Source organism: Euleptes europaea, chromosome 5, assembly GCF_029931775.1.
Source record: "Euleptes europaea isolate rEulEur1 chromosome 5, rEulEur1.hap1, whole genome shotgun sequence".
NCBI lineage: Eukaryota > Metazoa > Chordata > Lepidosauria > Squamata > Sphaerodactylidae > Euleptes > Euleptes europaea.
Window position 1 is genome coordinate 49,699,879 of NC_079316.1, and position 12,838 is coordinate 49,712,716.

At 40.7% G+C, this 12,838-nt stretch overlaps 1 protein-coding gene across 1 annotated transcript in view; it reads left to right on the forward strand.

Moving 5' to 3' along the window:
- The first annotated feature begins 1,953 nt into the window (after window positions 1-1,953).
- Window positions 1,954-12,838, forward strand: part of MYO7B (myosin VIIB) — an 80,376-nt gene continuing 69,491 nt past the window's right edge. The window contains exons 1-8 of the mRNA XM_056850333.1: window positions 1,954-1,971; window positions 4,019-4,132; window positions 4,529-4,681; window positions 4,829-5,013; window positions 5,825-5,946; window positions 6,918-7,060; window positions 7,151-7,264; window positions 8,316-8,469. Of these exons, the coding sequence (XP_056706311.1) occupies window positions 1,954-1,971; window positions 4,019-4,132; window positions 4,529-4,681; window positions 4,829-5,013; window positions 5,825-5,946; window positions 6,918-7,060; window positions 7,151-7,264; window positions 8,316-8,469 (1,003 nt within the window). The remainder of the gene's footprint in view (window positions 1,972-4,018; window positions 4,133-4,528; window positions 4,682-4,828; window positions 5,014-5,824; window positions 5,947-6,917; window positions 7,061-7,150; window positions 7,265-8,315; window positions 8,470-12,838) is intronic.

Genomic DNA, 12,838 nt, shown 5'->3' on the forward strand with positions numbered 1-12,838 from the left:
GTTCATGTCAGTCTTGGTTTTGTGGAAGCAACTGTCTGGAAAAAGAATATGAAATATAAGTCAAACATACTATAGTTGCAACCAGCCAGTTAAGAACAAACCAAGTCAATTTCAAATGCTTGTTAAGCAAAACTACAGGATGGTTAACAATAGCATAGTATTTAAATGTTTCGAAATAATATTCTGCTTTTCGAAGCTTTTGGGGATGGATTTCAGCTTCCTCCAGCTGTGAGATTTCTATTTAATGCTGCACCTTTTCTGCACAGCACAAAGGTGGGACTGGAGGTGGGATAACCCAGTGTTCTTTCCTCTTCAGAAATGCAATGGGCTTCCAGGTAAAATGTATCACAGAAGAGGATATGAAAGTAGTTAAAAAGGTTTAGGATGATGGTTGGAATTTAATCACTGGAGAAGTGATAGGATTACCAAGAGTAACATTTTTTTTCTCTCCCCCTCCCCTCCCCTGCTTGCTTTTTGCTTTTGTCTTCTCCGAGCACAACCTTGTAAACTTTTATTTTAAAAATTTCCGATTGTTTCAAAAAGTAAAATTACTTTACCAAAGGCAGAATTATAAATTAACTACACCTTTATGATGCATCATTTATCACTTTTTATATATGAAAAGCCTTGCAGCAGCTGTCCTGTTTCTCTTCACAATATACTAGTTTCATTATTATTTCAATTTGCAGGCTGAGAAATTGAGGCTATGAAATAATGACTTACTCAGGGCCATACTATGGTTTTATAGCTCAACAACGTTGTAAAATAATCTTCCAGTTCCAACTGTCTATCCAATAGATCTCAGTGGCTCTGTGTCGATCTGTTCTGATTCTCTAACAGTTATTACAGGAGAAGGCACAACCTGTTTATCTTTAATGCCCCAATCCTCTGATTCAGTTTAAGCAACAACTTGCAACATGGAAGCTGAAAGCAATCTTGTGCCTGGAAAATGGACTGGAGCCTCTCAGAACACTATCAATTCTTTTAGATTTTTAAAGGTAGCATGTACATGTATATAAAACATCTGGGATAATCCATTCAAAATATCATCTATTCAAAGCTGTTTTACATTTTCTAGCGTTCGTCTCAGTCCCATCAACAGCTCATCCCACCACCTACCTTCTGTCCACAAACAATTTATACTTGTCCAGTCTCTTACTTTTGTAACCTATTTACTAGTTCCATATTGGATTTCTTCCTCCATTTTGCTGAAAACTATTACATGCAGAACATATAATTAGGAAAGCAGGATTAGATTTAGAAGAAGGTGGGGTGAAAACTGGAGGGAGGAACATTAATAATTTGAGATATGCTGATGACACTACATTATTGGCAGAAAATAGTGAAGATTTGAAACGTCTACTGCTAAAAGTTAAAAGAGAAAGTCCCAAAGCAGGACTACAGCTGAACATAAAACAAAAGTAATGACTACAGAAGAATTACACAACTTTAAGGTTGACAATGAGGAAATTGAAATTGTTCAAGACTTTCTATTCCTTGGCTCCACCATCAACCAAAAGGGAGACTGCAGCCAAGAAATCATGAAGGAGCTAGAAAAGATTTTGAAGTGTAAGGATGTGTCACTGGCCACCAAGACTAGATTAATTCGCGCCATCGTATTCCCTATTACTATGTATGGGTGTGAAAGCTGGACAGTGAAGAAAGCTGATTGGAATAAAATAGATTCCTTTGAAATGTAGTGTTGGAGGAGAGTGTTATGGATTCCGTGGACTGCCAAAAAACCAAATCAGTGGGTTATAGATCAAATCAAACCTGAACTGACCCTAGAAGCTAAAATGACTAAACTGAGGCTGTCGTATTTTGGTCATGTCATGAGACGACAAGAGTCACTGGAAAAGACAGTCATGCTAGGAAATGTTGAGGGCAGCATTTTTTGCTTTTATTGTGCTTGTTTCTTTCAGAACACAGATTTGGGTGTCACCTTGAAGCAGGATGGTGATTCTCAGAAAAGTGAGTCCCGTTGTTGGCCTTGATGTGAAATGCATTTAGGTGGTGGTACAGTAAGGCCTAAACTAGATATGCAGTCCTCTGTATCTTTTTTCCTGATTTTTAAAGAAATCCTATAGCAGCCTTGAGAGTCTATGAGTTTAAACAGGGAACCAGCAGAAGGAAGGCCTGCTTCACCCATTCCCTTCCAACTGTTTCCAGCTCAAAACCTTTCTGAACATTTTTCCTGCAGAGGAAAGATTAAGCATATCCTTCACACACATACACCCCCATTGTTCCTCTGCCTAAACTTGCAGTCTCCTTTGTTAGTTTAAAAAAATAAACTTTGAGGGGAAAGATGACACACAATTATATACCACATCTACATGGGGCCTAGTACGTCAGCAATAAAAGTGATCAGTAATCAGATTAATTTTGCTAGTCTGTCCAAAGCTTCTATGGTCGATAATGCATGGCCGTTTTGTACAGCGATTGTCTCTCAAATGTAATGAATCTCTAAAGTTAAAATGCACGTCCTAATTCCGCACATGTGATCAGCCCAACTCCTGTTGATACATTTCCGGGTTTTCCAATTGCTGCTTTGTCACGATTTAAATGGAAGGTTCGCATCAGTTCCCAGCTGTTTTATGGTAACCCCCTAGGGTTTTCAAGGCAAGAGATGATCAGAGGTGGTTTGCCATTGCCTGCCTCCACATGGGCTGAAAGAGTTCTGAGAGAACATTCACTGGTCCAACGTTACCCAGCAGGCTTCATGTGGAGGAGTGGGGAATACAACCCAGTTCTCCTTATTAGAGTCTGCTGTTCTTAACCATTATTCCATGCTAGTTCTTTAATCTAGCTAACATAAACACTCTTCTATATTATGGGACAGTTTAATATTTTAAATATTCAGGAAAGGCCCGTGGATATGACAACCTAAATAAAAGGGGGAGCAAACTCTACATGCTCCATCATAAGAGCTTAGGAAATCCAGTTCATACAAAAATCTCAAAATCAACATTCAAGCTCCTTCCATCCCTGATGACCTCAGATCCACAATCTGAATTCACCAAAAAGGGTGCTTAGATCCAATCAATTGTATCCAAGGTCTTACATAACAGTCCTCCCTCAACAATGAAAGATAACTAGTCTTATCAGTAGAGGAGAAATCAGCCTATGGGCACCAGGAGGAGCAATTTTCACTGATTCACCCCCTCCCACAGGAGACCTAGGGGGGGGGGTGAATTAGTGAAAATTGTCCCCCCACCGGATGTCCACAAGCAGGATCCATGTCACTGCATACATCATACTGGTGTAACGTAAGTTATTGTTAGATGCGGAATAGTATAGTATAACCCAATCTTATCAGATCTCATAAGCTAAGCATGGTCAGTTCTTGGATAGGAGACCCCCAAGGAAAACTGCAGAGGAAGGCAATAGCAAACCACCTCTGCTTAATCACTTGCCTTGAAAATTCTATGGGGTTGCCATAAGTTAACCGCGACTTGATGGCTACGACTTGATGGCACTCATTAGATGAAGCAATGCCAAAGATAAATCCTTCTAAAATCAGTAACACGGGTTCCTACAATTTGATCAAGTAGTTGCAGGTATCCCACCTAATAACAATATGCCCATAAGAAAATACTTGATTTTATTTATTAAAATATTTATACCACCTTTCCTTGCGTCTCAAGGTAGCTTACAGATCACAGTGCAAAGCCTCATAATTTAAAACATAGAAAATAACTCCTCTGTCCACAAAAGCTGCCCACAGTCATATCTGAAAGCCCTTAAAAGCCCTGGCAAATAAAATGGCCTTGCAATGCTTCCCGAAAATTTCTCAAGACAGCACCCCCTCATCTCCTCAGGGCCACAAAGCGGAAGCTACATTATAGAAGGCACAGGCTCTGGTTGATGCCAGATGTGCTGTCTTAAGTAGGGGAACAGTCAATAGATGGCACCCTGAGGACCATAGTTGGTGCTTAGGGTTATGGGGGGGGGTCCTTTAAATATGTGGGCCTGAGGCTCTGAAGGATTATAGCTGATTACTATAGTTTCCTCTCTTCAGGGTGATCACATATGGCTGGAATCCCCTTCAAGCAGTGAATACAATGTCCCCATTGGGGCAGTTGTGAAGATTTCTGAATCAGGACAGTTTTTACTAGAGGATGATGAAGGCAAGGTAGGCTATGCAATATTTTATTCAAAAGAACCAGGCATGTTATGTAATACTAGAGATGGGTTCCAATACCATCCCAGATGCCAGTATCCTTGGATTTGGTAGAGCTCCAAAATTAGTTCTGATCTGAACAAGATACATGTTGCATGATGGGTTCCAATACCATCCCAGATGCCAGTATCCTTGGATTTGGTAGAGCTCCAAAATTAGTTCTGATCTGAACAAGATACATGTTGCATGATGTAGTAGTTCAGCCAAAACTCCATTTACATGCACACCTGAAAACATTGTGATCTTTGGCCCCACATCTAATGTAGCTTAAGAACATATTTTCTTATTGAATTGACTGAGCTAGAATGTAAAATCCAAGGTGATTTGTTAAAAGCAGTTATGTTTAAGGAACACTGGGTCACGGCTCGGAACATCAATGCTGTGCGACCAATGCATCCCACCTCTGTCCAAGGAGTTGAAGACATGATACGCCTTGGAGACCTCAATGAAGCTGGCATGGTGCGCAACCTCCTTTTTCGCTATAAGGAGCACAAAATCTATGTGAGTAAGGGGGTTACATTTTATTGTTTAAAAACATAATGAATTTTTCTGGAAAGTGGTAGTTATGTCATCTAGGATGCCCTCTCTTATACACCAAAGCTTATGTTCTTTGTTAGAATTCATGCTAAAAGTGTCTTCACATTTTAGACCTATACAGGCTGTATCTTAGTAGCAGTGAATCCGTACCAAGAGTTGCCGTTGTATACCATGGAACAAATCAGACTCTACTGTAACAAAAGGATTGGGGAATTGCCTCCTCATGTCTTTGCCATCGCTGACAACTGTTATTTCAATATGAAGAGAAATAAGAGGGATCAGTGCTGTGTTATCAGGTAATGGTCAAGGAGAGGCAGAAGAAGTTTGGTGCTGTGCAGAAGAGAAAATATTTAAATACCTTGGGAGAGCAACCAGAGGTAGACTTAAATAAAACTGAGAACAAAAAGATCTGTTTTTATGACACCTTCTTCTACAGATAGTCTAATAGGTTTTGTGTATAGACATATGGCAGATTGAACATGTCCTTGCTCCAAAGGACTAACAGTCTAAACTGGTCAAGGAGAAACAAAGAAAGGGAACCTCTGATAGAGACAGAGGTATGAAAGTGGAGGTATAAACTGGTGAATTTTATGACAGGAATTAATTGGATCATTTTGGGGGGTAATTTTGAGATGGTGTACATTGCCTTGATGTGCAGCCATGGATGAGAATATGGGATACACAATCTAAAATTGCTCTGAGGAGCTGCTAACCCGTTTGAAAACATATGTGGACTGTTATCAACTACATGTAAGGCTAAGAAGGCTTCATTCACCGCCCCCCAAATAATCCCCACTTTAAGAGTAGGTGTCACTTTATGTAATTGAATAAGATTAAGAACTTAACATTTTGGGGGAAAGAAGTGAATTTAACTCATTATTGCCTAGAAGCCATTTATTGAAATTACCTATCAACCCATTTAAGCCTTTGCTTGTCAGTTTCTGATATTGGCAATCATAGGAAGTGTGATTGTAGAAAGTAAAATTCACTTCTTTAAACATTTAATAAAAATTATTCAATAAGAAGGAAAATAAATGTCACTTTTTATTCTGGTTGTTCAAAAGAGCCAATTGCTGGTTTGTTTTCAGATTTCTAATTTTATTACAGTGGAGAATCTGGAGCTGGGAAGACTGAAAGCACAAAGCTAATATTGCAGTTCTTAGCTTCTGTCAGTGGTCAACATTCTTGGATTGAGCAGCAGATTCTAGAGGCCAATCCCATTTTAGAAGGTAGGCTATATGTACATGTGAATCTTTGGTGCAGTGGGAATAAGAAGCAGATGTCACACATATCTAGTGGTGATGCTCAAATATTCAGTGGGGTGGGATTTGGAGGCAAGTAAGAGTTCATAGCAGATGGGTTATGGCTATGAGTGGTTTAGCTTCTGTCAGGTCAGAGTGGCTGGGGAGCAGATGACCTATTTAAATATTGTGATCCCCTATGCGGATCCTATCTGGAACATTTTCATCCTGCCCTTCAGGGAGGCTGCCAAAAATCCACAATGGGAATAATATTTAAAAGGGTTTTACCAGATGAGCCCAGTCCAATGGCTGCACATTAACACAATCCCAGAGGAGTGTTTGTGTTAGTCTGCTGTAGCAAAGTAAAACTGAAGTCCAGTGGCACCACAAGTCTAACTTTTAACCTACTTTGAGCGTAATCCTGAAGGGTGGGCCGAATCGGCATAGGAGCCGGCGTGACCCCACACAGATGTAAGTGCCCATTTATCCTGGGGTAAGGCATGGGTCAGGAGTGACCCAGTGCTTGCACAGGGGACCTTTACCTTTACTTAAGGGTCATTTACACTGGCACGGGGGGCATTCACGCCGCACCTGTAAGCCACACCACTGTGCAGGGTTCCACTGCCAGTGCAACCACGCTGGCAGAGAAATCCTAAAAGTGGGATCCCATGCCGCCGTGTGTGTGAGTGAGTGAATGGGGTGCGTTCCAGGGGGCAGAGCTGCCTATAGGCAGCATTTTAACCGCTTTCGCTCCAGGAATGCCCTCTTGAGTTGCACCACTGCTACGCCACCTTTTTTCATGACATGGCCTCTCTGTTAAAGCAAAGTAAATAAATGCCTTCTACTTTGTAAAGGATACTGCAAAATAGTTTCAAATGGGAAGGAATGATTCTTCCTATTAAAAAAAAACCCTCCACACTATCAATTTGTCTTTTACAATACCATCTCATTCTCTGTAGCTTTTGGAAATGCCAAGACAATTAGAAATGACAATTCAAGCCGCTTTGGGAAGTATCTTGAAATTCACTTCTCTCAAAATGGGGTGATTGAAGGAGCCAGGATAGAACAGTTCCTTCTGGAGAAGTCCCGCGTTTGTCGCCAGGTAAAGGCATATTTTTAGCTTATGTATTGACAGTGTTCTTGCTTTAAGTATGCTAACAGTTGGGTTTATGAGGTCTTTGTACCATTCTAGGCTCCAGAGGAAAGGAACTATCACATCTTTTATTGCATGTTAATGGGGATGAATCTGGAACAGAAAAAGAGGCTAAATCTGGGCACTGCTTCTGAGTACACCTACCTCACTATGGTAAGTGATTGCTCCCAGTTTATTCATTGAACTGTATCCAGTAAACCACTAGTGGACCTTTGCTTGCTTAATGGTTCTTTTCCCCTCCCACTGCAGCCCACTGTTTCCCTAAAAAAGCTACACCTGGGATTCAGAGGTTCTTCAGGAACAATGCTGGGTATGATTTGAGGTCTGCAGTGGGAAGTGGAATCAACAAGTACTGCTTACAAAGAGCTGAAAGCAAGATGCTGGGTGCAACCTAGTTCCTTGTATCAAGTGGATAAGGAGTGCATCTTTGTCTATTTGTTTTAACAAATTACCCTTCTTCTAAGGTACTCAGAGCAATGGGCATGAGGTTATTTAATTTGATCCTTACATTAAGTTTATGAAGTAGGTTTATCTGAGACATGGTGAAGACCATGGCTAAATGAGGATCTGAATTTAAATTTTTTCCACGACATCCAATTGTCTCCTCAATTATAAATTCTGAAACCATATCTGAGGGTGCTTTCTGAGGGCCAAATATTCACTTATTGCATGCAAATATGTAATATTTGCCTACTTTCATGGAATCAATAATAAAATGTGTCTTCTCCCTCCTACCATGTGCCATGTGACTTTTAGTAGAGTTCCATTTTTAATTTTCTAAAATTGTTTACATTTTTGTCAGTGGTTTTGGTTGCCATTCATTTGTATTGCATTTGTATCTACTATAGTTTATGCACATTATATATATGGTATTTATATGTACAATTCATATAATTTATAAAGATGATATATACTCTATACATCTGTATAGATTTATATAGATATATATAATACTAATACATTTATGGGAAATATTTCATATGAGGAAATAAAAATGGTACAAAAATAAAGAAACACAGGCTCAATTCACACAAAGGAAAAGTGACATTAAAATGGGGATTTTTAGGTCAATGCAGCATGGATGTGAAATTGGATATCCTTCCTAGTGATTTGCCAGGTTGTTGAAGCAGCAGAGACACATGTACTGAACTTGCAGTTTGGGGACTGGTTTGGGGGATTGCTTTGCCTCTATGTTGCCTTGCAGGGTGACTGTACTTCCTGTGAAGGCCGTAATGATGCCAAGGAGTATGCTCACATCTGCTCTGCTATGAAGATCCTCATGTTCTCTGGTTCTGAGCATTGGGAGATAAGCAAACTGCTGGCAGCTATTCTGCATCTGGGGAATATAGAGTTTGAAGGTAAGCCTGTGGCATGCACATGGAGAAACACAAGAGCAAAAAAAGGTGAAATTATGGATTTATGAAGCTACATCCTGAGCAGAAAACAATTTTCTGGAAAAGGTAAATGAAATGGAAATATGGCTACAGTAGTAGGTACAAGGCACTCATCTAGAAACCTTCTTATTATCCTCATTATACACATGGAACCCACAAGGAAATGTGGGGGGCATCTCATTCCGCCCCCCCGGCTATTTCCTCTTTCGCTTTCCTGAAAGCCCCCATAGCCTCTCCCCTTTTCCAGCTTCCTACTCTCCTTCTAGGGTTGCCAACTTCCAGGTGGGGCCTGGAGATCTCCTGGAATCACAATAGATCTCTCAACAGACTTTGGTTAAAAGATATGAAACATATATGTTCACAATCATTGAGAGAGAATATATATAAAATGATTTATAGATGGTATTTAACACCAAAGCAATTAGCCAAAATGTATGGAAATATGTCACCAAAATGTTGGAAATGTCAAGTAGAACTGGGTTCTTTTCATCACGTTTGGTGGCTATGTGAGAAGGCAAAAAACTTTTGGGATATGATTTATAATGAATTGAGGTTGATATTACAACAAAATATCCCTAAAACACCGGAGATGATGCTGTTAAATACCGGACACTATAGTGACTCAGAGATCTTTCTTGATACATGCCACTACTGCTGCTAGATTGGTCTATGCTAAGAAACGGAAAACGTCGGAGATACCTGATAAAACCGGTTGGATAGATAAAATGATGGAACTAGCTGAAATGGCAAAACTTACAGCATTAATAACTCAAAAAGAAGACACTGAATTTGTGGTAGAATGGGAGGCATGGACAATATATTGTATGAATGAATTTAATTGTGATATCAAGGGATATGTTTTGATCTAATTCAGATTGGTTGAGATAATTAAGAGGTGACAATAGTCAACTAGATATATATGCTAAAGACACAAGTGATTTATTATAAAGAATTAGACAATAAATACAAAGAGAGTGATAATGACAATAAATGGACAGAGGAGGGGAGAGGGGAAGTCAAAGATATATACGTTTGTTAAATGACAGGATAGAACTTCTTAGATTACACAATATGTTAATGGATTTTTGTAACTGAATTTGAATTAACTTGGGGAAAAAATAAAAAAAAAAAACTCTCAACCACAGAGATCAGTTCCCTAGAGTTGCCAGCTCCAGGCTGGGAAACTCCTGGTGATTTGGGGGTGGAACCTTGGGGCAATGAGGTTTGGGGAGGAAAGCAACATCAGCAGGGTATAATAATAAATATAGACAGCCGGCATGGTGCAGTGGTTAAGAGCGGTGGTTAAGAGCGGTGGACTCTAATCTGGAGAACTGTGTTTGATTCTCCACTCCTCCACATGAGCGGCAGACGGTAATCTGGTGAACCGCATTGGTTTCCCCACTCCTACACATGAAGCCAGTTGGATGACCTTGGGCTAGTCACATTTCTCTCAGCCTCTCTTACTTCACACTGAGCTCTCTCAGCCTCTCTTACTTCACACGGTGTCTGTTGAGGGGAGGGGAAGGTGATTGTAAGCTGTTTTGATTCTTCCTTAAGTGGTAGAGAAAGTCAGCGTATAAAAACCAATTCTTCTTCTTCTATAATGCCATAGAACCCGCCCCCCCCCCCCAAAAGCAGCCATTTCTTCAGGAGAACTAATCTCTGTTGTCTGGAGAGCAGTTGTAATTCTGGGTGATCTCCAGCGCCCATCTGGAGGTTGGCAACCCTAGTTCCCTTGGAGGAAATGGCTGCTTTGGAGGCTGGATATAGCATTATAACCCTCTGAGGTGCCTCCCCTCCTCAAACCCCACCCTCCCCAGGTTCCACCCTCGAAATATCCAGGAATTTATTTAATCTGGAGTTGGCTACCATATCATTTTCCCACTTAACAGCCAACATACCTTTATCTGCCCCTTTGTCTTAAGCTTTCCCTCTCCCCCCCCCCCCCAAAGCAGCCTCTACCTAGGAAAATTATGACCCAGTTGTGTAGTCCCAGCTGCTGGGCCAGGCACATTTGCATGGTAGGGAACCCTCAAAGACTTATGAAGTGGCACCTCAGTTTCCCTCTTCCCTTTCCCTGACTCATTCTCTCCTTCTTAGCCATTCACCAACCTATGATTTATCTGCCTCCCAACTTCAGCTATATTTATTATTCAGCAGCAAAATGGGGATTTGAACATGGGTCTCCCAAACCCTACTCTGAAGCTCTAACTTAGGGGTCCCCAACCTTTTTCAGCCTGCAGGCACATTTGGAATTCTGACACAGCGTGGTGGGTGCAGCAACAAAATGGCTGCCACAAATGGCTGCCACTGGAGGCGGAGCCAACCACAAAATGATTGGCGCAGCTTAACTTCAGTAACACAGTGTAGATCCTTGTGCTGTGGTGGCACCTGAAACCAAAGCAACATTAAAAAAAAATCTGCATAGCCAGTCAAATCTCCAGGAGTTAGCCTTGCTTGGCAAAAGCCCTACCTGGCCTCATCCACTTCCTAGCAACATTTGGTGGGTGCCAGAAAGGTGTTGGGCACCATGGTGCCTATAGGCACCACGTTGGGGATCCCTGCTCTAACTGCAGCACCACACTGGTTTTCATACCATGGCTGCTGTTGAACAGTAGCAAGCAGCAAGTCCTAGTTGAGTCATGCAAATCAGGTGGTATCAAGTCACCCAGAGGTTGCTTCCAGGCCTAGTGTTGCCAGCCTCCAGGAGGGATCTGCTGATCTCCCAGAATTACAACTGATCTCTAGATGACAGAGAGCTGTCCTCCTGGAGAAAATGGCTGCTTTGGAGGGTGAACTCTATGACATTATATTTGGTTGAGGCCTCTCCCCTCCCCAAACCCTGCCTTCCTCAGACTCCATCACAAAATTTATAGGAATTGCCCAACTCTAGCCAGGTATGGCCCCACTGAGTTCTCCCTCGAAGGCCAAAATAGGACTGGAAAGGGTCTTGCCTGCTCACCCTGCCTTTTACTGAGAGAACCAAGCCTGGAATATGTGATTGCCTAGCAACAGCTACTGAGGGAATCTGTTACTTAAAGCCACAGATACTCCATTTTTCATTTTGGATTTTTTAACCCCCCATATGTATTTTTTTAGATTTTCCTCCCCCCCCCCCAAACCTAGAAAGGTCTATCTTGCCCTGCACTCGCCGGATTTGAGTATCCAGATTTAAGTATCCACAGATTTGGCCAACTTGGCTATTAGTATCTAGAATTACTCTAAGTGTATTTTGATATATAATATAATAAAATACACTTTAGCTTCAGAGAAATCTAGTAATTCAAAGCTGTGTGTGTCACAGAGATATAAAAATACAGTCACATAGCCATATAGAGAAAAAAAGAAATTTGTAAGCAATGAATAATGCAAAATCTTAGCAATCTATAGGAATCAACATTTTTAGAAGAAAATGACGATGAGGAGCTTTAGTTTTGGGAAGAGATGATTGTTGGAAGAATTTTCCTTTTGCCCTCTCCCTCGGTCCTTGATGTAAATGGAAAATCTCTGCTAGCCTACTCACCAAAGCTTAGCAAAAACCTTAGTTCGTTGTGCATGGTTCTCTGCCTGCTTCACTTACCAAAAAGCAACCCAGAGAGATCTGGAGAAACACTCTTACACAGCACACAGAACAGATACAGTAAATCATGCAGCTTTATTATACTTACAAGGAAATATAAAGCAAAGAGAAAAAGCAATACTTAACTAAATATATATATATATATATATGACAGAATATAACAAAACTTACACACATGCAAGACAAACAATTACAGACAAACAATTACAGAGGCCTCTGGGTCAATTCCAGAGAGAGAGATGGCAACAACTGGGAAGCCTGATCTCTTTCCCTAGAATGACAAAATACCAGGATTTTGGGAGGCTCTTTTATAGGTAAAACTGTGGGAGAAAGATTTTTACAACAGCCCTCCTTTCATGTTTTCCCGGAGATAGGCTTGCCATGTTTTTGCTTTGAAGCTTTCTGTTCCCAGAATGTTATTTTCAACAGGGTCTCTGACAATTTGTTTGTTTGTGACAAGTTCCCCCAATTTAGCAGATAGATTGCTGCCGGACCAAATGTTCGTTCTCTCCTTAAACAATTACAAGCATCCTGGTGTGTTTTCTTTTGGGTAACTAGCCTCTAGCCTGCAATTTGCTTTAAGATCAGAGGCCCTAAATTGGAAACTGGGGTCAGCTAAAAAGTCAGGTCTTCGTGTGGCTATAGGTTATAATATTAAGATATAAGTGTGGTTATTTTTAACCCAAACTCATTTAATATAAACTAATATTTTTAATATGAACTAATGTTCAATACAAAAAATTCTCGCGACAG